This window comes from Scleropages formosus, chromosome 7 (assembly GCF_900964775.1).
Source record: "Scleropages formosus chromosome 7, fSclFor1.1, whole genome shotgun sequence".
Classification (NCBI taxonomy): domain Eukaryota; kingdom Metazoa; phylum Chordata; class Actinopteri; order Osteoglossiformes; family Osteoglossidae; genus Scleropages; species Scleropages formosus.
The window spans coordinates 32,151,064-32,174,801 of record NC_041812.1 but is presented as its reverse complement, the minus strand read 5'-3'; the positions used below and the strand labels follow the sequence as shown (position 1 = coordinate 32,174,801).

At 44.2% G+C, this 23,738-nt stretch overlaps 1 protein-coding gene across 2 annotated transcripts in view; it reads left to right on the top strand.

Moving 5' to 3' along the window:
* Positions 1-23,738, top strand: part of LOC108941976 (cell migration-inducing and hyaluronan-binding protein-like) — a 49,931-nt gene that overhangs the window by 5,246 nt on the left and 20,947 nt on the right. For both annotated transcript variants that reach the window (XM_018764953.2, XM_018764954.2), the window contains exons 2-10: positions 14,301-14,400; positions 16,897-17,034; positions 17,607-17,745; positions 17,856-18,092; positions 18,527-18,706; positions 19,786-19,856; positions 19,948-20,043; positions 22,280-22,401; positions 22,751-22,898. In XM_018764953.2, the coding sequence (XP_018620469.1) occupies positions 14,349-14,400; positions 16,897-17,034; positions 17,607-17,745; positions 17,856-18,092; positions 18,527-18,706; positions 19,786-19,856; positions 19,948-20,043; positions 22,280-22,401; positions 22,751-22,898 (1,183 nt within the window). In that variant the 5' untranslated portion in view covers positions 14,301-14,348. The remainder of the gene's footprint in view (positions 1-14,300; positions 14,401-16,896; positions 17,035-17,606; positions 17,746-17,855; positions 18,093-18,526; positions 18,707-19,785; positions 19,857-19,947; positions 20,044-22,279; positions 22,402-22,750; positions 22,899-23,738) is intronic.

Here is a 23,738-nt window from a genome sequence, read left to right as displayed (position 1 = left end):
CTCAACGCACCTAGGCAGTATATTTTGACATAGGTTGTAATTTGTCATTTTTGTGTGGAGTTTGCGTGTTCTTCCTGTGTTTGCATGGATTTCCTCCATGTTCTCTGGTTTCCTCCCATAGTGCATAGATGTGATTTGGGTGAACTGGGTATTATTTTCAGTAACTTCATCTAACATTACAGCCTTGTTCAGCGCTCTTTCACTCTGATGAAAGGAGCGCTCTGTACAAATGAATTGAATTGACAACGGACAGGTATACCAGTCTGATTCCATTCCTCTCCATTTCTTTTTTCTGTCACAAGACAAATGTATCATAAGGTTCCACAAGGAATAGAAATCACAGTTTTGACCTGGTGACTTAGGGTAAAATCATTCTGTTCTCAGACAGAGACATGTATTTTGGAAGCCAGCATGGTGTGTTTAGGTCCAGCTTTGTCAAAATGCTAGTCGGGGGGCTGTCCACAGCTGCTGGTACTGGCAGTCATTATCTTTTTGCTGAGGAGCTGCCCCAGATGGTTTATGCTTGACTGGGAATGGCAAGATTTTACTGGTGGTGTTACTGACAGTTCTGCATTTGAAATGCAAGGTATCGCTTGGATTTATAATGCCAACAATAACCAAATCTGCACACATTGTGGTGATACCCTACATAGAAATCATTTGAAAGGGTTGTAGTTCAGTGCAGCGTACTGTTTTTAATGTGGATCCAGTTTGCATGGTTACATAAGGTAATTCAAACATGACCCACAGTCCTTATGACTCTATGCTCCCTGAGTTGTCTGGCCATCAACCTCCTTGTTTTATTTAGGTTTTTATATTAGTTACATGGAGAACAAATGTCATAACACTTACCCGGCATTGCCTTAACGTCCTATCAATCCTCTCTCCAAAAAGTAAGGTCGCAGTCCATCTTCCTTCTCCCTCCAAACAGGCTGTCGTAGGTTTTGTAGCCAGGGGGTCCAAATGTTATGGATGCCTCTTGGGACATGTTACAAAAGACAGAACTCACTTGAACACTTTGAAACTTCATGCTTTCCCCCCTGTTTCTGTAGCAGCAATTCTGCCCTTTTTGTGAGCCCAATCCCACTCTTTTGCGTGATGTGTCAGTTAACTTTCTGTTTTTGTGCTCACTCTGGGGGGGATAGGATGGGACACTATTAAATCCTAGAAGGAGATTCTTTTTTCCTTTTATCTTTTGAAAATTGGGAGTGAAAAGCTGCCGGTCTGTCTCCTCAAATTTGTAAACTTTCCTAGGGAAAACATTCTAGCTGAAATCCTGTCAGGAGATATATTTCCAGTAATGCAGCGAATGACGTTTGAATATTATCTTCTCCTCTCCACCAGTGACACCCAGGCTCCACACTCTTTCTGGAACATGGGATTGAATTTTTTTTCTCCCCCCAAAATTCTTCCCTATATATACAACACGTTATCAAAAGGCTTTACAGACAGCTCTTAATGTTAGCCTTTTATGCACCTTCCATCTATTTATCTGGAAATTGCAGCAATTTCTTCTTGTCAAAATTGAGGCTTTTCAGTAACAATGGTGTAATAGAGAGTGAGACGTACTGTTAGAGTAATCAGACCATTGCAGTCTGTATTTTCGACAGCTGGGGATGCCTGTTGATGTTGAGACAGGTGTGATTTTTCTTGTAGAGGACAAGGTTGAGTTCAGAATGCTGCTAATTCTAGTTTGTTCTGCACGCTTGCAGAAGTGCAAGTCATTCTGTCAAAACTGAAGTTTTTACAGGACCTTGTTCAACTCTTTGGTCCCAAGCCCTTCAGGTCTGTGCCGACCTTTATGATACTCATGCGAGCCTTTATGTCACAATGGCATAACTTTGGTGTTGGGGTGGTGCTTTTAGCCTTGCAGGGCTGTTGTGCCAGGTCGCTCCATCTGATAGGATCTTCGGCTGAAAGCCTCCAGCATTAAGGCTGTTCAGTCAGGAGATTGCTTCACCTCTAGAGCCGAAGGTTTATGCTCAGTCCCTCCAGTAACTCGGGCACATCAGTGTCCAGACTAGACATAGAGATCAGTCACATCCCAGTAATGTCTGACAACAGATACTGTATTTATTGAACGTGGAGCTTCCATGCACCGCATCGTTGGTGCTCTGTCTTTCTGTATGTTTGCTCTGGAAAGTCTTAATTAACAAGTGGCACAATGAATTTGTCTTTATTTAAAAGTGCTCATTAATTCTGGCCAATGCAATTGTTCCATTAGTGATGCTGCCTCTGTGTAAGTTATCAGCCAATAAGATGGATTTACTGTGTGCTGTGCCTGGGGAACAAATCAGCATGGAAGCTATCCACAGAAATGCATTATGGGGGTTTAACAGGCCTAGAGAGGGTTTTAAATCATCTCCTTATGGGGGGTAATTGCCGTTTGCAATGTGAGGACCCGTCCTTGTACGTCCTCTTGAAGTGGCTTTTAAAGAGCACACCTGCTGTTTCTAAGCGTGGGCGGATGAGCCCTTCCTGCTCCCTCAAACGCCTCGGTGTTTAACAGACATGCTGCTCTTTACCCGTTTTTCCATTCCGTGGGCTGCTTGACAAGCCGTGAGAGCTAGTAACAGTGTGTCAGTACAGATGAGCTCAGCCTTCCTTCTCTGTGCTGAAATGGCAAAGCAGGCCATATTAGTCAGATCGGATCAGATTTAAAAGAACAGGTTTAATGAAGCAAGTCCAAATTTGTGTCTCTGACCTGGAAATCCTCACAGGTGTATTAGGAGTATATTACCTTATTTATTTACCTGCCAGGTTACAGTTTTTTTAACAATTACTTAGGTGAATACTTGTCTCAATGAGACAATGGAGTGAGCTCGCTCTGTCCCTCAGGACTGCTCAATCGCTCTCAGTTTTCAAGAAAGGTCTCAAAACACATTTCCTTTGGACCCACCCATTCTGATCTTTTATCTGTTCCATAAATTTCACTACAGTTAAAAACAAATTTACTGCAGCTGCTCATGTAACATTTGCTGGCAAAAATGGTGGTACATTTATCCATTTAGCAGATGCTTTTTTTTCCCCAAAGTAATGTATAGCTGAAAGAATTATTTAAGTATTGAAGTAACTAATGTCAGTTGAACCTTCAACCTATAGGTCATTAGTTAAGATCCCTTTCTTGTCCACCAAATGTGTGTGCATTTCAGACAAGCTCTGTGGGAGTTATCACTAGGGCAGAGAGCTCAGGTCAGCATCCCATCTGTAATTTCCATTTAAGAAGGTAGACATGACCCCTTCGCTGAGCAATCGCTATTGCAGACCCGGCAGAAAGCCATTTGGCTGCTTTCCTGCACCAGGTTCCTTTGGTGTTCAGGCCGCAAATGGGTGATGTCATCTTCAAGAGCTGTGGGTAAAGTGTCATGCAAATGTCCGGTTACCCCAGATTGGTTGGGATCTTCTCTCCACATCTGCACCTTTTGGAAAATTACTGTTCCAGTAGGAGGACTCTTATTTTCTTTCAATGTAATTATAACAGTCAAATAAGAATCAAATTCTTCTTTAAACAGCCAGGAAATGACAGGTTTGTGCATCCTTATGAAGTCTTTTATAAGAGGAAAAAATGGTCTTGTATGATACAAATTGGCCATGTAAAAAAGTTAAAAATATATCTCAGAATAGGAAGCTGCGGACAGGCCTTTGAAATGGAGGAAAATTAGACCAAATGTGCAGATTCAGCCCATATGGCTGGGATACAGCATAGTTTCAGAAATGTGTTTTTAGGATTTTCTGAGCAAAGGCAGCCAAAGTACTCATCCAGTGTGTACTTCACATTTGCTTCAAGTCACTAACTTTGGCTCTTTCAGCCTAGCATGTAATGCCTTCAGTCACGCACCCAGGTTTACAATATCTATATTTTTCTTAATTGCTCAGCAGACACTTTGACTCAAAGTTTACGCCGTCTCCAGTTTGAATTCGATTCCTTTTTCTTAGGCGGCTGAGACGCTGACTCAACAGAAGATAAAGGAAACCCATGCTTTTAGGAGAGTTGCTCCTGTCGGTGAATAACAGCTTGTTCCATTTTTCCCTTACAGCACACTGCTGTCTCAAAAATGAGCATCAGGAGATGCACAGCCCAGGAACCCAACACTGTGCTCAGGAACAGCACCTGATCTGGCCAGGTGGTGTCCTTGGGCAGTTTAACATGGGTGTATAGTTACTTCAGTTTATTAATTAGTGTAATGGACAATCATGTACAAAACTGGGAGAAACATCTAATTGAACTTCATCAGCGGGAGCTGTTGAGGGGGAGGGAATGGCACAAACCATGGGCTGACGGAGAAGCTCTGCTTTGTTAGATAGGTGGCGCTCATTCTGCAGATACTTCGTGGCTGTACCTGAGTGCTGTTTTGTAAAGGGTAGAACACATTACATTGTTAGCATAGTTGGCCACAACAACCGTGGTGTTAACACAAATGGGAGAGGGGGAATTATATGCCTGTAGTCAGTCATCTTGTTCTGAGGGAGACTTTGAGGACACTGTTGGGGGGTTTTACTGGGTTTTGGAGTTGTGCAGCTTGGGCTGATGGCTTACATCATCATCCAGTTCATGGTGCATGTAGGTACAGGGCTGGAAGAGGCAGCTTGTTGGTTGACTGTAAATTTCAGAGCTTGACACAGAAAGGAAGGAAGACGCCAGTGTTGCCGCTTCTTTTCCCAAATGCGCAGCAAGAGTCGGCAAAATTCAAGCGGCTTCCGAGCAGCCTGAGACCGAGACCAAAGGAATGAAGTTAAGCTCCTTAATTAGTTTATGTATTTACTTGGAAAGGCACGGAAGTGACCCTGCAACATCCTGGAAGCCAGCATCATAGCCATTAGTTTGTGTGCTTTCATAATGACTTTCAGTGTATGCTAGTTAACAGAGCCTGTATCTTTCTGGGCCCTTGACAGTTCACTCTGACTCCTGCTTCGGTGGCAAGCTTTGGACAGACAGACACCTAGCCTCAAGCTTATGTGACCTCACCTCAGTTGTGTCGGCGGCTATGGGGTGGAGGTTCTGAACCCTTACCAGGAGCTGACGAGTCTCTCAGAGTAGTGGCACTTTCCTGGTGTGTGGTATGCTCCAGGTTTGTGGCGTGTGAGTCAGAACCTCTGCTTATCACAGTCTAACATGGCGAGCTGAATGTCATTCTTAATAAAGGCATCTGCTAAGCCAATGAATGATAATAAAATTAATTAACATTTCCCTTTATGTCCTGCCTTTGGTGACTCTTTGAACTGATATGTTGCAAACATTTCTTTGGGACCATTCTGATCACGGCTCCGGCTCTAGGTGAGGTTCACCCGAGGACTGCCCAGAAAAGGCCATCCCTGCACTGACCTGTCAGTCAGTCGACAGGCTGGAGGAGAGGCAGACAGGAGGGGCGTCAGGTTTGCAGGAAACCCGCTTGCATGAACTGGGTCAACACAGGTTCTGTCAGCGGATTGTTTTCCACAGCCTGTCTCATCATCACTCCCCCTCCACCACTCAGACAGCTCTGGAGCTATTTTAGCAAATTTAGCTTATTTTGAAATAGTTTTGTGTTGGAGAGTGACGATTCACTCCAAGAATTTGCCCCAGATTCCAAAAAGGCAGTCTGCGGTTCCAAGGAAATGTGCTGGAAGCGGCCTATGAAGTGTATTCATGGGGCTGTCGTGAAGAGGTCAGCATAGCCCGAGGGCACACCTTCCTCTGCGCCCCGGAGCCTCCATCAGGCCAACCTCTCCTCTTCGGGGGATGAGAGTCGACATGTTTTCTGCATCACATACATCTCAAAATGAGAGCTGACAACAGACCAATTTCCAAAGCTCATTGTTGCAGCGCTGCAGATTATGTGGAGGAGCGGGAGAAAACGGAGAACTCGACTAACATAGAGCTGTATTGTTAGAGATGCCTCATCTGATAAAGGGAACACTGTGTCATTTCATTGTTTGTAATCAGGTATATCTGCCCAGGAATGCCGGTCTCCAGCCTCGGCAGAGGTGTCACTTTGAAGGTGCTCTTCCACTTCCATATTTTATTTCTGCACATTTTTCCAGACAAAATTAATTTGAACAAGAGTTTATTATTCCTCCAGCAAATCTGATCTCTTTCAGAAGGGAGGCTGTCAGACTGTTGTAATTAGCACCAGGTATACAACACTACCTGGGGATATGTTTGGTGCCTTCAGAAACCATCTGGTCATAAGCCCAAAGTGCAGGATTTAGCTCACTGTAGTTTGCATGAACTTCCCAGATGATTTAGGGCACCGGCGTCCAAGAGCCAGTATGGCGCCTTTTGTTTTGAATATGAAACTAAACCCCTGTCTCCTATGGCCTGAGAGGTTTTGTCGCCACAGATTCTACATTGCCTGCATTGTGGACAGTCACCTCTTTGCACTTGCTGCGGAGGAGAACAGACAATGAAAACTCTTGAAGACTAATTTACAATGAATTTTCAGGAATGCTGGGTGTTAACCATATGGAGGGAGGGGTTTGCTCTTATCCACATGCCTCCTTGATGTGACAGCGAGGGTGTTGCAACTCAGCTGAATGCCAGTGTATTTTCTAAAACCATAAATGCTGAGGTCAGCTTGTTAACATCCCATGTCTGGCTCTTATAGTTACTGTAACTGTGTTATACTTTCTCAGTGTTCAGCAGGTTTACCCTCTGTTGGTGTGTGGGCTGGTTTCGGTGTTCAGCTGAGTTGAAAGGTACTTTTTGGTACCTTGGCGACACAGCTCACGCACTTGTTCTTTACATCCAAGCAACAAAAATACTGACAAGGACAGGAAATTCCCCATAAGAATGAACCTCATCCCTGAAAACATTGCAGTGAGACGAAAACTAATTTATCCCAAATTGATACTGAAACTCTTTTGTAGCCAGATCTGCCAGTCAAGGGTTTCGTTCCTCTGAACGTGGAACAGTCGATCTTCTTGGAGGTGAAGACAAGAGTGAGGTAGCACTTCTGCTGCTCGTGGCTTGATGCTGGTGTTGGTGGCTGGGAGAAGGAAGCACATGTAAACATGGAAATGGTCAAAAGCCAGCAGGTATCAGTGTTTATGTAGTTGAGGTCAAATAGTAATCTTTTAAAAGTGCAGCTAATTCTGACTGGGGGAACTTTTGTGAACTGCGGTGGGAGAGTCTGTGAACTGATGACGTTGCTCATCTTGTGGTGAAATTTAAGTGGTTTGGGTCAGTAAAACGAAACGCTGCTGCAGACTGACAGCTGCACCTGTTACATCTCGGCCTGATGCAGGAACACTGCACTTGGCTCAGTTATTCTTCATCAAGAGGTTTTCATTTCATGCCCTGCCTAGTTAAATATGTGGGTCGGACCAGATAATGCCCTTTTGCAGTGTCCGGTTTTGGGCCTCGGTTTGCATCTTTTCCTGTCAGCTTCCGGTCTGGGTTGCCCCAGTTACACTGAGGCTTTTCTCTGTACTTGGTAGCTTAAAATAAATAGAATCCACTGAAAACACATGAACAGCGGTGCTTTGGAAATGCTCAAAGCTCCTCTGAAATTAGACTGGATCAAAGCCCACGGAGCCGGCAGTTCTGTGAAGAGCGTCTGTGTGCGTGGCCCGCTCTGCACGGCACGCTCGTCCCAGCGGCACGCCCGGCCGCAGCCGAGGCCAGCTAATGAAGCGCGTGTCATCCCGCGGATCGTTTCTCCTCTGCGAGGGAAGTGTAGGGTGCGAAAAGGAGCGAGCGATTGCTCACAAAGACACAAGGTGCAGGGAAACCGCTCAGTTCATGTCTTTCTTCTGGGTGAGACAGTTTCAAATGGAGAGGAAGAATAACTGTTTGTATCACTTTCTCCATGCGCTGGTTTTGAAGCCAGACACTTGGCGTGAAGTACTGCCTGTGAGCCCTGTGTACTTCAGTTGTGAATCTGCCATTCCGCTATGTGAAGACATGATCTGTAGATATTTTTAATATTGGACACAGATGGACACCTAGCAGCTTTGCTTTAAAGTGTGGATGAACAGTCAGGCGCACGTGCTGTGTGTCTGTCGGAGGGATACCTTGCAGCTGTTGTGGTTATACCTGCATTAAAAAAATCTGTTTTATTTGCCTGAGTATGAGAAGCATCCTTATTCATCCATAAACAAACCTCCATTGCTTTGTTAGCCTAATCATACTGAGCCCGTGACTGAAAGCCAAATGCAAGAAAGCCCAAACCACCGCTGTAGTTATCGACTGAACGCTGCTTGTCTTCTGAAACGTTTTTGATGTTTTCGCAGACGCTTGTTTCCATGTTTTTCTTTCAGACAAGTTTTGTTTATTTCTTTTTTTTTGGATCATCAACGTTTAGTTCCCCTCTACTTTTTGGGAACCACTGGAGCATGGCGTGCTGCCAAGTTCTTAGCGTTCAATAGATGTTTTCTTTGTTAAGGGGGAGGAAGAGGCAAACACTATTTTTAACATTTTGTTTAATTTACCTTTTTAACTTTTTCAGATGGCCAATTTGTGTCATACAAGACCATTTTTCAGCCTTGCATTAAGCACTGTTGATTTTAGTGGGGTGATAAAACCACCTGGACACATGAATTATCATCATGACTCGTTTACACAACCTTATTAACTTACAAAAATATGTGCTTACTGTTTATAGACCTTCAGTTTAGTATGATGTTTAATTTCAGGAGTCACATTATGGCATTTTGTCAGGTTTCTCAAGGGACCGGTGAAGGGATGGGCAGTTGTAGCATTCTGACACCTGACTGGGGCACTGTCACATTAAATCACTTTAAGAGGTGTTGTATTTGTATTTGTCATTTGTGAACAGACGAGGACCTCCTTAACATCGTTAGCAGAGAGCAAGGAGGTGGCAAGACACTTGTGGATGGATTCAGGGTAAATTGGCACCGTCTGATCCAGAGTCCAAGGGGTGCGGTGGCGCAGTGGGTTGGGCCACAGTCCTGCTCTCCAGTGGGTCTGGGGTTCGAGTCCCGCTTGGGGTGCCTTGCGACGGACTGGCGTCCCGTCCTGGGTGTGTCCCCTCCCCCTCCGGCCTTACGCCCTGTGTTGCCGGGTAGGCTCCGGTTCCCCGCGACCCTGTATGGGACGAGCGGTTCTGAAAATGTGTGTGTGTGTGTGTGTGTGTGTGAGATCCAGAGTCCCACCGTGCAAAGGGGATCATTGTCTGGGATGATCTATGATCATGTACCATGGTTGCCCTGTGGTTCTGTAGGGTGAGCACTAGGGGGGGCTGTGCTGGCAGCATCATTGTGTGGACTCAGTATGCAAAACAAAAGAACTTAGGATGACATGCGTGCCTAAGAAGTGGGTGGTTGTAAGTGGAGACTGATAAATGCCATTTCAGTAAACAAATTCTGTAAGAACAAGAACATCCTTTTAATAGTTCTAGTTTTTTTTTATATAACAGGGATGACAGCCAAATAAAAATGATAATTTGGCTGAATCTTTGTTTAGCTGCTATAGAAAAATGTTGTTCTGTTTCACTTCAAGTGAAATTTTGTTTGGAGTAGAACAGAGCTCATGGTTTATGTGCATAGAGTTCCAAGATATCTTGGATTTAACCCTTCTGTCTGCCTACCCACCCACTCCTAACTCCTTCTGATGAATTAATTTCTGCACAGTTTCAGTTGCTTTAGATTAACTGGTGAAACAATGACCTATCTGAATACATCTTTATCCCATTTTCACCAGAATGCACTTCAGCACCTTCACCATTGTTCTTCTCTACAGTTCTATTAATAAGATGGAGAACTGAGAGAGCACCCTCTGTTTAGCCAGCCATAGCAAAGTTTTCTCTCTCCGCCATTCCCCTCACTCTTTAATTTACTGGCTCACACTGTCTGCTGTCATATGTTTGAGCAGCACCTCACATTCACAAAACAGACCCTAAACAACAGAACCGAGTGATCACAGCTGTTCTCTTCCAGTAAACAACTGTCTGTCCATGACATACTTATTTATTAGTTCTGGAGCAGAGCTGCGACTCCTCATGCTCACAAGTTGGCTGTTCCTGCTGTATAACCTTTCATTAAACAGAAGCTTCCCAGCCTCCTACGGAATGGGCCACTGGGCCAAGTGAGAATCGAAATATTCAGCCAGGTTTAGGATTCAACAAAATCCTCACGATGCCCTTTTAAGATGTGTGCGTGCCGAGCTGATGCCAGTGGGTCTTGGTGAGGGGCACTACTTTCATTAACATGCCTGCTTGACCCAACAGCGAGGGTGTGACAACATTCTGCTGTATGTTATTATCCTTTCTGAAACCGCAGACGGAACACTCAGCATTTTAAATACCGTATCTTATTTTCATAGGTAACTGAGCTATTCTTGCCCTGTGTTCAGCTGGGCCACCATCTGCTGCTTCTGCAGAACATTGCTTTCCTTTCTAAATATGTAAATGCAAAGATCAGCTTTTGAAATCACATCATATTTTTGTGGGCAACTCTATACACCTATGGAGCAGAATTTTGATGGTGCAAAGATACTGTCAAGACCTTGAATGTACCAGTTGTAAGAGACCATGAAAGCCAAATACCTGGGCAGTGATTATTTTCCTGCTTCGGTCTGAATGGCTTGCAGAAGAAACAGAATCGTGGTTCAGTAAAAGTAAACAGTACAATGGGATAGTAACTGCACCTGCTTCAACACGCAGAACTGAGTTGGAAGCACAGTCTCGGATGCACTTCCTTTACAGGAAATGTTTTAATTCCATGTCTTTTCTGGTCCAATACCGCTGTGGGAGGAGGTGACATAATCCATTAATGTCAAAATGCATGTTTTGAATGTTCGGGGCGGGTGTGTGTGTGTGTGCAGAGTTGGCTTTTTTGTGCTTACAGGGCATTGTCTGAGTACAGCTCAGTGGCAAGTCGTTTCCCCCACCTTGCCTGAGTAATTACAGCACTTGGCTGTCTTGACTCCGGGCGAAAAATCGACAGTGCAGTGTGCCTGAGGAAAGGCCGGCACATCCCAGAGTGCTGAGATTCACAAGCAAGGCTGAGTCAATGAGCTACCTCATTAAACCTGTACCTGAGCTCTTGGTCCACTGGCTATGAAAACAATAGAAATAAAGGAAAAAAATGGACTGGTTTCACTAAAAGTGCAGCACCGAGTTTAGCGTTTTTGGACCCCTGAGCTGCTGTGTTGTGGTCCAGCCACCAGATCCATCCCTTGCATGGGTAGCTTGACTGATTGATGCCAAAAAGTCTCCGAAGGATCACTGCAGCTGAAATTCAGATGACATCAATAAATGATCTTTTGGCCTGTAAATCAGAGAATGTTCGATATTATTTATTTTTTTATTTATTTTTTCCCCCACTGTAGCTTAGAGGTGTGACAGCACCATTAGAAACATTTCAAGATTGATGAAGGTCAGAAGGAGGTTGTATTTAAGAAAACAATATCTCATTTGTCCTTTTTCTTTGTCAATCTCTATTGCTTCTAGTGGATTTATGTATGTCACTTTGTTTTATTACGAAACATGTGTGGGCCAGGGTTACAGTACAAACACAGAACACCTTGTGTGATTGTGTGGATAAAATATGTAAACCACAGTGACTCTGTAAATAAGGCAGATAATAATTATTATTATATATTAGTGTACAGCGCTTGTCGGGGAAAATTCTTCTGGAGCCTAAACTAGCCATTGTGAGCAAAGTCAGGTGCTCTCTGCTCTATTAATATTAATCTGTCACCCAAAAAGTCTCAATGTCCAGCAAGATTTTGCCATATGTATTTTTAAAACAAAGAAAATAAAGTCCTCCTGCCCACATCTCCTTTCAGAATCCAATTTTTTCTTTTTATTTTTTTTGCTCAAGTGGGGAATTTTTCTGAGAATTTATTCAAGAGTAAGGAAGAGCTTGAAACTTCTGTTTCATTCTGTTATGGTCATTATTTAACACTGAAATTTCGTGTCTGAACAAGCTCCTACTGGAAGGATGTGACCTTGTGTATCCTTTCACACTCACGCACCTTCAGCCTCCATGCCAGTTCCAGTTTTCACTATTTTTTCTTTTAAGAAGTCCAATGAGCATGTCTGTTGAAAAGAAAATCGTAATACTTTGTCCATGGTAGTAAGAATAACACAAACCACTGCACTCTAAAAGCAAGGTTACTTTCTAAATGCCTTGGAGGTTGGAGGATGTTGGTGGAGAGTAAATGGTGAAAAACAAATTGTTATCCTTGTGCACTGTGTTGCTTGGTGTTTCATTTTAGAGTAGGTACCACTGGTAAGACCCTTTCTCTTTTCTGGAGTCAAGATCTTCAAGCCGATCTCTGATTTCTGCCACACACCTTCCTACCCTTTCCTTTGTGAAGAGCTTTAAAGATTATATTAGTCCGTGGGCACAATTCGTGCTCGTCTCTAATGAGGCAGCGCATGTGTTCTGTCTTGTAGACGTGGCGTGACGCATAAGCTCCGCTTGCCTGATTGCCGGTATTAATTTGTCTGCTCTGTTGATCTATTTTTTTATTTTATTTATTTATTTTTTTTGGTTGAGGTTATATGTGAACCTACTCTGCTGCACCGCTGAGCTCGTTGAATCCCTCTTCACAGTACGCCATGTGCTCTAGCCATTTTTCAGCAATGTCTTTAACTATTCTCAGAAAAAAGACCTTACTTAAGTCAAGTTAAATGAGGCTTTGGGGATGGTGGGAAGTCCAACTGATACATTCTTTTTCAGATGCTTGCACAGCATCATGTGGATAGTGCTGATGAAATCCTGTGCAGTTTATCTCCCCCGGTCATGTGTGTGCTGTTTCCAGCCTCCAGTAAACTCATTCCAGGTCTGCAAGAGAGATACAGGGGATCTGCCCGGAGATGCTGGGATTTCGGCTTTTATCAAAGCCCAAAGGCTTCTTGTGGAAACATTCTTATAGAAGATGACGTTCAGGGTGATGCCGTTCAAATTGGCTGATTTAGTACCACACATGCCTCTCTGGCAACAGCAGTATTGTGACAAACCATGTCATCTGCTGAGGTATTAGTACGCCATCGTTACCAGCATAAAAATTAAACATGCCAGCTGTTTTTTTGTAAAACCCAATTCCACTGCTACAGCTGCTCATACAGCTAGGATCACACTCAGCAGTATGTTCAGTCAGGATAGAGGTGCAGGAAGGAGTTGGGCCAGGTGATTTGCCAGGAGTATAGTCAGAAGTGTGCATAAAAGTACAGTGAAAGTGTGGCCTTAGAGTAATCCATATAGCATGAAGTGCAGCGATGAGGAAGAGTCAGAGGCAGCTGATGTTTTCTGCTCATGTTTGGGACAAAAATGGAAAAACTGGGTTTTATTATTTCATTAGCTTTGCTCATAAGCTTTGAATTAGGCTTAATCATTCAGTACTTGAGAGCATTTGCAAGGCGTGCACCCGGTGCATTACCATACCGGGATCCTCTACGCCAATCTAACAGCACAAGCCCGATAGCTTTCACCCAGTGGCAGTTGCAAAGCTGTAGTTGTATTACTGTCTGTAAATCCTTCTGTCTTTTGTTGCAGGAATCTTTGCCCTCTTTGGGTACTGACACTAGACCTGGATTACGATGCCACTCAGCAATTCCACCAGATGAAGCAGTGCAAGTGCCAGGAATACAGGGGGGAACCTCTCAGAGGACTGTAGACTCTGCCCTCCTTTTTTTGACCACATCTACACACTCGTGTCTTCCATTCATTATTGCTGTATCTCTGTATGAACTACAGCTAAAGAAATAAAACAACAAAATAAACTGTTGTAATATATCACGGTTGTCTGTGGTGGTTTTTTCCTGAACGAAACATGCCTTTGTGCACCCACTGATATGCCGCCACAGCTGAAAAAGGACAAGGTCACTCAACGAGTTAAGTGCAGTAGAGGAGCTGGCGAGCTTTTGTAGCCCTCCTGCCCCCTCTGCAGGGGTGCTCCGGGGCTCTGGGCTGTCCTTGGGGGAGACAGTTGGCGATGCACCGCTATGCTGCCTCACAAACCCTGAGCCACACATTTTCTGAGCCGGAGGGCGGCAGAGCACATCGATGAGCTGTTCTGGCTAAACTCACCTTCTGGCCCTAAAAGAGCTGCAGTAGTGGATTATAGGAAGTGTGTGCATGGTTACTTTTTACACAACTGTAATACAGTATAAAGACCATAGAAGTTGCAGTGTGTTCACCAAATTGTTCCTCTTGTGCTTCAAGCCATTAACGTACACCAAATTTCTTACGTAATCCTTTGGAAGATTAGCCTACTTACATGTTTGTAGTTGACGAATGCACTGAGTGCTGTATTTCAAAGGAATAAGACTGTCCACTTCCTACACAGATTAAACAGTTTGAGTAGAGGATTTGCTGTCCGTGACTAACCCACTTGCTCTTTCTGACTGCAGCTCCCCAGACAGTGAAGCCTTCACCACCCCCTGTGCTCTCCGGTGACCATGATTCCCTGGCTGGCGTTGGTTGTGATGCTCCTTCCTGTGATCCAGGCGGGTATGTTGCCGATCTAAATTAGGTTTTTGTGAAGCAACGCAGTGACATAAAACACATAGCACCAGGGTGCGGACACATACATTTCAGTGTACCATGCCCGCTAATATGCTAGTAAAATGCAACAAAATGAAAAACATGAATCTAAAAGTATGGTAAAATATTATACAGGAGCCATTTACATTTTGCTCAGCTGACGCTTTTCTCCTAAGCCACTCACAATGTTAGATTTGTATGCTTAAGCGACTCACAATGATGTACCCATTTATATGTCTGAGTAATTTTTACTGGAGTATTCACGGCATAGGGGGTGTGGTGGTGCAGTGGGTTGGACCGGGTCCTGCTCTCCAGTGGGTTTGGGGTTTGAGTCCTGCTTGGGGTGCCTTGTGATGGACTGGCGTCCAGTCCTGGGTGTGTCCCCTCCCCCTCCAGCCTTATGCCCTGGGTTGCTGGGTTAGGCTCTGGTTCCCCGCGACCCTGTATGGGACAAGCGGTTCAGAAAATGTGTGTGTGTGTATATTCAGGGCATGTGCCTTGCTCAAGGGTCCTATAGCAAGATTTGGGTATGTGTCCTTTGAAGTAAAGGTGGCACTTAAAACTGCAATATTGCCTGCTCTTAATTACCATTAAGTGAGCCTTAGATCCATATTGTCTGAGCAGCAGTGTTTCTCAGTAAGGTGTAGTTGTAGAGTCACCTGTTGTGCAGACGAGAACTGCCCAGCAGATCCAGAGTTAAGATGCTGGTGCTGATGCAGCTTTAATGTGCTCGAGTGGTTGCTTTCCAGGGACGTTGCCAAGTTTAGTCAAAACAGAGAAAATGACGCATACACTGGGAGACACTTATTGTTCTGCAATGCCGTGGTGCTGCAGAAAAACGAAGGGAAAAGAGAAGCAGATGAGGCCTATATAAATCTGTAATTTCCCTCTGTGCTTTCAGTTGTGGAGTCAGTTTTAGGGGAATTGTCATTTGTCTGCCCATTTAAAAAGCGGGCTGTGTGGCTCGTGGTCTTGACGTCTGCTCCTAATGACATGTTTCATTTTGCTTTTAATATTAACAGTGGTCTTTGTTCAGTGGAAGCTCCGGTTATATTTAAACACCAGTCTTTTTCTGCAGCTGGGTGTTTCCGCACAGCTGTTTGGGTTAAGGTCCTAGACTGCACACAATATCAAAGTCACATATGAACATTTAGTGATGCGGTACCCAGTTGGCGGAGTCAAGAGGTCCTGGCTATACAGTGGTCACTATGCCGAGGCTTCCATTACCATAAAATGACTGGTCACGGCATTTACCCACATACACCACAGCGACACACTGCCACGTGTGAAAGCCAGTGCCTCATGTGTCATTCAGCCGTGTCACTCACACTCAGGGAGCCCAAGCCGGAGCCAGAGCATGGGAGGTGGCCAGGGTATTTATCGCAGCTCAGAAATGCGTATTTGTCCTTCTGTTCTCTTTCTTTGCCAAAGCGTTTTGTCTGTAATTGCAAACAGCAGTTCCCCCAGAACATATAGTTCCCCTGTATAATTACTAACATTAATGCTTCTGTCACATGCGGGGCCACTGATGTGCTCTTTACAAACCTTAGCAAGCAAGCCGCTGTAAGGAAACTTCACTTATTCCTGCTGATGGGTGGCATTTCTTCACTGCAAAATGAGTAGACTCTAATGAGAGGGCACAGCCGTGAGCTCCACTGTCGATGTGTGTAAGCGCGACATCCCCTCTGGGTTTGTGACATCCTCGCGGACTTTGCGCTACTCAGTAACTCTTTGCACAGAGCGCACAACAGTTGAAAATGTCTTCAGTATCTTGTTTTGGTCTTTAGCTGTTTGTTATTCTCGTTCCCTTTGCTGGGAGAGCGACAGAAGCCATCCCGGGGCTCCAGCTAACGTCAAGGGAGGTGTCTTGTTGTGTCGCTCTCCATCCTAATCACTGCCGACTGCTGCGTGTGATCTCTGCCCCGCAGGAGAGAGGATGAATTAATGATGTTTTCAGCTCGTGTTTAATCTGTGTTTTACTTTGTGCCGTTTGGTCATACTTTGCAGGGATAAGAAGAGCCAGCCTGGTTTATTTATAAAGCAAAAATTGTGACAAATTTTTTCATGCCTCTGCTGGCAACAGGACCAGGATTTATGCATGTCTATAGGAAGGGAACAACCAATACATTTGCCTGAATCACAGATGTGCTTTGCGTGCGTATGTTTTTTGTCTTATCTGTGTGTTTCTTTGTGGCTTGTCTGTCTGTGTGTACTTACTTGCTATGTGTGTTTTTGCGCTTCCTTGTATTCAGACAGTCTAAACAGTGCCTATGTGTTTTGCTCTCTGCACTGTGTTATTACTCTGTGGATAAGCAGCCCTATTTCTGCTCTCTGTGGGCAGTCAGAAGCGCTGCTCCCCAGCATAGCATGAACCTTTCACCTCTCTTGGGCCATCATTTCCAGAATGAAGAAGCATAGACTTCTGACGTTAATGCATGTGTTTCTGTGTGTGTGCCACTGCAGTTTGTCCGGATGAAGAGCCTGACCTGCAGCCGTGGACTCCTGGCCATAACAAAACCCACCGCATCACCATAGGATACAGCCAAAAGCTTGCCCTCACATCATCAGCCACTGTCCATTCCATTGAGATCCTCAATGGAGGTAAAGTTTAACACTCTAAAACTTCTTTAGTTTTGTAACCACCAGCCGGATGTGGAAGAAATGTGTGCTGTGTTTGGATGTGGGCTCTCCTTTGTAATCACAATCAATAATTCTGTCTAGGCAGCATGGTGACACAGTGGGGAGTGCCGATGCCTGACTGCTCCTTGGCCGTAGTGTTGACTGCGGGTTTGAACCCTGATCAGCCCCTATGGAGTTTGTGTGTTTTTGCTGTGTTTGAGGGGGCTTCCTAGAGGGGCTTTGGTTTCATCCCTCAGTCAAAAGCTTGGTCTCTCTCTAATTTGCTCGAATGTGTGAATGTGTATGTTACTGGAGCCAGGGCACACCCTGTCTATGCTTCAGAGATAGGCTCTGGACCACTGTGACCCTGCAATGGAAAAGAGGTTAATAATACTGAGTGAATGAAGGAATGAATGAGTTCTGTTGGTCTTATCTTCTCTGTTTAAACAGTGATGCAGCTGTTGTTTGGGAAGTCTGAATTGTGTGCTATTCAGTTTGGCCTTCATTTATCTGGGGAAAATACATGTTTAATTTGGGTGTGTTGCTTTGTATAGGAAAGCTTGTGATCGCTGATACCACCCAACCTATTGTTCTGCGGACAAAGTACATCCTCATCGGGGACCAGGGCGAGCTCCATGTGGGCAGCCAGGACTGTCCTTACAGAGGACACTTCACCATAGTTCTTTATGGCAGGTGCGCAGGGGTCAAAATGAAGTTGGTCTTTCCTTGGTTGTGTGTTGCTGTAGTTCATGTGATAGTTTGCCTGTTTGCTCCTGCCTACACCTTTCAACTGCTTTGAACAGGTCTGATGACCAAGATGTGGAGCATACCTATTTTGGGCGGAAGTACATTGGGGTTGGCACGGGTGGGACCCTGGAGATGCATGGGGAGAAGAAGCGGTCATGGACCTTCCTAAACAAAACCCTCCATCCCGGAGAGGCCAACTTGGAAAGCTACCACTTTGAGAGGGGATGGGGCAACCGAGGGATCATTGCCCATGTGGTGGACCCCGAAACAGGAAGGGTGCTGCACTCTGACAGGTCAGTTATTCAGCATTTGACAGAATAATGATGAGGCAGTGGGACTTCCTGACTGGTCAGTTCAAAAATTTTATTTCCTTGGCCAATACAGTACTTAGAACATCAACTCAAAGTCTGCAAGGTTAACTTTCTCTTTGAGAAATTCATAGTAGATTTGCACCTGTGTTGCTGTCGCTTTGCCTGTTTAACCTACAGTGATGTCTGAAGTTAGAGTCAGGGGGCTGCAAAGTGGGAATCAATCAGACTTTAGAAGGAACTTTGGAATCTAAATTAGAAAAACCAATTTATTTCGGATTAGTTAAAGACTGTTTTGAAAAGAACAGGATTATCGTGTTCAAACAAGTTTGCAAAGACTTTCCTGAAATTTTTCCCAGAATGTTTCACACCTTGAGGCCTGTCACTTTGCCATATGTGTTTGGTTGGCTCCTCCTCAGGTTCGACACCTACCGGAGCAAGAACGAGAGCAAACGCCTGGCACAGTATGTGGACTCTGTGGAGGAGGGCCTGATTCTGGCCATGGTGGTGAATGATGAGGGTTCCAACAACCTGGAGGACTCTGCAAAGAAAGCCCTGGTGAAGCTGGGCAGCCAACAACTCCACCGTCTGGGCTTCCGGTGGGCTTCCTTTTTTGCTTTAGACTACACCTAAATTCTCGTTGAATAAAGGAGGCAGACTGTGGCAAGCAAAACGTGCTGTCACAGTGTTTTCAAAAGCTACAGGTTGTCTTTACTTACAGTACATAATGCATAATATCAATACAATCTTCATCTGTAACAGTGCAGACTGCAACTGCTGCATCTTTGCATTTTAACTCCTGAGGTCTATGCACCTACACTGCTGCACAAACGATGATACTTTTGGGTCTCCCAAAGCAGAGAATAAGCTGCTGGGATGTTGTATATGGAACGCTTCTGCATTCTTCTCATCAGTAGCCCAATAGAAGCCACAACACTGGCACGCAAATGCTGTTTACTTTCATTTAATCATGACTGTGACTGAGGACAAATAAAACTGCTCCCAACACAGGAGGCTTGGCATTGCTGCTGGATTGCCAGTGTTATGAGCGCAGCCCCAACTCATGCCAGTACTACCGCCATACTATTGTGTGGGGCTTGGTGGTTTCTGAATGTTTCCACATGAGCTTAACACATTAAAGGCCTGGGAGGAGATGTCGTGCACTGCGTCCCTTTCCATCTTTCGCCCGCTGGCCAAGTCATTTGAATGCAGGAGCTTGCATCGAGAGCTATTATGTGTGGTTTACCAAGATAGTTTTTTTGTGAGGCAAAGTAAACAGTTTCAGAATCATTTTCGGATATCTGGTTGAATAAAAGAAACCTGATTCCCTTTCCGATCGCTCTGTGATTTTTCGATCAGTTGGAAACTTTACTGTTTAGTATCCTATTCGGTTTTGCGGTTTTTCTCCTGTGGATAAAGGAAAGATTGAGATATAGATTTTAGCCTCTGGATGTCATCCTGTGTGTATTTAACATGTCAGTCCCATCTCCCAGTGTTTACCCCTCCCCTAAGTACATAAGATATACCTGTATTTCAGTTACCCAGCATACTCTGGGAACCCCCAGACAGTCATGCCTGCCACTCTTCTATTACCTGTAGTTAGATCTCCATTTTCATTTCTTCTTTTCCCTGTTTCTTTATTTATCCTTTCTCACCCAACCTTTCTCTCTGTCTGTAGTCATCCCTGGAGTTTCATTGCAGTGAAAGGAGATCCATCCTCCTCATTGGAAAATCATGCCATCTACCAAGGTGAAGCTCTCCCAATTTCTGTTTGCATGGTGCTCCAAACCCCATCTTGGTCTCTGCTGCTCATGTGACATGGGAATCTATTTTGCACCAGGAACCAAGGCTTCATCTGAGGCTAAGACCTCACGACTTTTCCACTTAGGATATGGAGAGCACTTCACTATTACTGCCAGGAGCCAGTGGGTACAAGGTAATTACTTTGCTAACACCAGGTATACTACATGACAAGGGCAGCAGGTGGTGTAGTGGTCTGGCTGTAGTCTTGCAGTCTGAAGGTCTTCAGGCCAAATTCCACTCCTGCTGTAGTAGCCTTGATCTAGGTACTTTCCATAAATTTCCCCAGTAAGAATACTTCACTCTATAAATAGGTAAATAATTGCAAAGTTACTTACCTAAACACTATAAGCCTTTTTCAACAAAGGCATCAGCTCAAGGTTAATAAAAATACTTAACAACCTACTGCCAATAACTTTCATCTATCTGAAATAACTTCACTTCTTTCTATTGAGGGATTCTGAAATAACTGGCATTGCTTTTACATTTATTCATGTAGCTGATGCTTTTCTCCAAAATGACTTAGAATGTCAAGCTACCTATGATGATTTACAGAGCTGGGTAATTTCATTGGAGGAATTTAGGATATGTAGCTTGCTCAAGGATATTACAGCTGGATGTGGGGTTCAAACCTGCAACTCTTAGGTCCAAAGGGAGCAGGATTAACCACTATGCTACTAACTGCTCCCTTCACTAAACACTAACTCCACCTGTACAACCCCAGTTAGAAAAACACTGGAACAGTATGGTAAATGCAAATACAAACAAAAAGGAATGATTGCATTTGTATTTGACTTATATCCTAACAAAAACAGTATAAAGACAGGGTATTTCATGTTTTATGTAATCAGTTGCATTGTTTTTTGAAGATATACGATTATTCAGAAATTGATGCCTGCAACACGTTCCAAAAAAGTTGAGACAGTCGAATATTTACCGTTGTGTAACATCAACATGTCTTTTAATAACACTTATTAAGTGTTTGGACACCAGCTGGTTTAAGTTTAACAGGCAGAATTTTCCTCAATTCATTAATTTTGCAGGTCTTAGGCTGCACAATTGTATGGGGCCTTTGTTGTTGTATTTTGCACTTCATAATGCGCCACTCATTCTCAATCAGAGACAGCTCAGAACTGCAGGCAGACCAGTCTACTACCCAAACTCTCTGCTTACGCAGCCATGTTCTTGTAATCCCGGCAGAATGTGGTTTGGCATCGTTCTGCTGGAAAATGTAGGGACGTCCCTGGAAAAGATGGCATCTGGATGACAGCATATGTTGCTCCAAAATTTTTACATATCTTTCTGCATTAATGGTGCCTTCAGATGTGCAAGTTACCTATTCCATTAGCACTGACACACCCCCATACCATGACAGGCTCCGGCTTTTGGACATGACACTGATAATGATGGCTGTTTTTTCCAAAATGTATTTGAAATGTTGACTTGTCGGACCACAAAACACGATTCCATGATGCTACTGTCCATCTCGGATGAGACCGAGCCCAGAGAAGTTGGCGATACTTCTGGACAGCGTTGATATTTGGCTTCTGCTTTGCATAGTAAAGCTTTAACTTGCATCTGTGGATGCAGCGACGAGTGGTGTTGACTGACAAAGGTTTACCAAAGTATTCCCAACCACATCATGATATCTATTACAGACGCATGACGGTTTTTAAGACAGTGACGTCTGAAGGATTGTAGATCACTCGCATTCAGGAGTGGTTTTCAACCTTTCCCTTTACGCACGGAGATTTGACCGGATTCCTTGAATCACTTCCTTATATTGTGCACTGTAAAGGGATAACTGCCCAAAATCCTACCGATTTGTCTTTGGAGAATGTTGTTTTCAAAGTGCTCGATTATTCGCTGACACATCTGTTGGGGAGCCTCGACCCATCCTTGCTCTTGAAGGACTAGGTCTTTTTTTTAGAGGCTACTTATATACTGTAATATGATTGCATCACCTGTTTCACCTCGCCTTGTTTGTTCAACTTGTCACATCGTTATCAGTCCCAACCTATCCCTGTACCAACTTTTTTGGGACATGTTGCAGGCATCAATTTCTGAATAAATGTGTATCTTCAAGAAACAATGCAGTTGATTAGGTAAAACATGAAATACCTTGTCTTCATACAGTTTTTGTTTGAATACAAGACAAAGTAAATTCACAAATCATTCCTTTTTGGTTTTATTAGCATTTTCCATACTGTCCCAACTTTTTTGGAAATGGGGTTGTACAAAAAAACACCCTGTTTCTTCTGCTCATTAGTTTCTGAGTACTTATGTCTACCGATTGAAATATTTTTTTTTTTTCATGCCGGTAAGTCCTTCTGCCTGTGTATCTCATCAAGTGTGTGGGGCTCTTCCTTCAGAGGCAGAGTGGACTGAGTGGTTTGACCGGGACGATGAGCGTGGCTCGGGAGACTGGGAGAAGTTGGCTGACCTGCAAAAGGTCTTCCCAGAGAGGATCTGCAGCAACCCTTTGGATATGGAGGTACTGGCGAGTGGAATGGAATGATCCTGTGTGTATGTGATGCTCTATATGCAGTAAAAATACAGTAGTGATTGGTATAACTACCTTGATTAGTTCCCTAGTATGATATCTAGGAAAGCAAATCCTCTTCTTTATTAGCTATAACTTTAGGCTAAATAATTAAATTATAAAACTTTACAGTACTCTCACCCTTTAAGTCACTGAAGTTGGCATCAGCATGATGCATTGGTGTCTCAGATGATGCTCTATATCCAGTGTGAGAGTCTGGTAATAACTGAGTGAAAACTGGATGTTGCCTATGCTGTGTTAATGCAAATGTGAGCATCAATCTTTGACACTCTCCTCTTAGGCAGAGACTGCTGACGGAATCCCTTCCAGTCAAACGCAGGAGGTCTTCCACAGGAATGAAAAGGATTATGGATTGGTGTGTCTTAATAAAGAGCAGCCCGACGGGATCTGCCACAATTACAGAGTTCGTTTTCTCTGCGGGAAGCTCGGTACGTCCAGAATGTTCCCCGAGGGGCAGCGGCTGTAAGACCCTTAATGTGGTTTCACTAAGAGGGGTCTTACCTCGGCTCTGGCTTTGTGAGCTTTGTAGTAGCCCCACAACAGCTCACACACAGCCCATTCTCTGGTCCAGCACCCTCTGGGTGACAGTCAGACACACTGTTTGTGGCTTTTGTTGTAGCTTGAGTGAAGATCAGGCCCACAGTGAGAGCTCCCTCCAGAAAGTACTGTCTGTTTCCATCCAGTGCTGCTACTCCCCAGAAAGGTGAAACAGAGAGAGGATATTAAACCTGCAGGCAATCAGATCTGATCTTATTGAATCAAAATACCAGTTGAACCCAGACTGTTAGTATGCATTTAGCTCTGGGGATGTAATGAAATCAAGTATAACAACAAATTGGAAGCCAAGAACACGCCAAGTGCACCTGGCATTCCCCAGTTTAATAAGCACAGATCTGTGTAATGCATCCTTAATCCATTAGTGAATCTCTAATCAGATCATCCCATCTGACGGCAGAGTAAAAGTCACCAGCGCGGTGACATGAATGCAGGGTGTGTGAAATCAGCCACTTTCAGAGCACATTATTCAAAGGGATGCCTTTTTTCTGATTAATGATTACTGGGGAAACCTGTGTGCAGCAGAAAGCTTCCTGCCACTATACTGAAAGTGTCTACTGGGTTTTCACTCCTTCACAGAGGATAGTATGGACTGGAACTCTGGACTGGAAGCAAACACTGGACTTCAGTCAGGCAGATCGGGTCAAATTTCCTGTCATGGATCGACCTACTCATCATGCTTTTGATAATGCATGAGTGTCAGGGAAATGAAA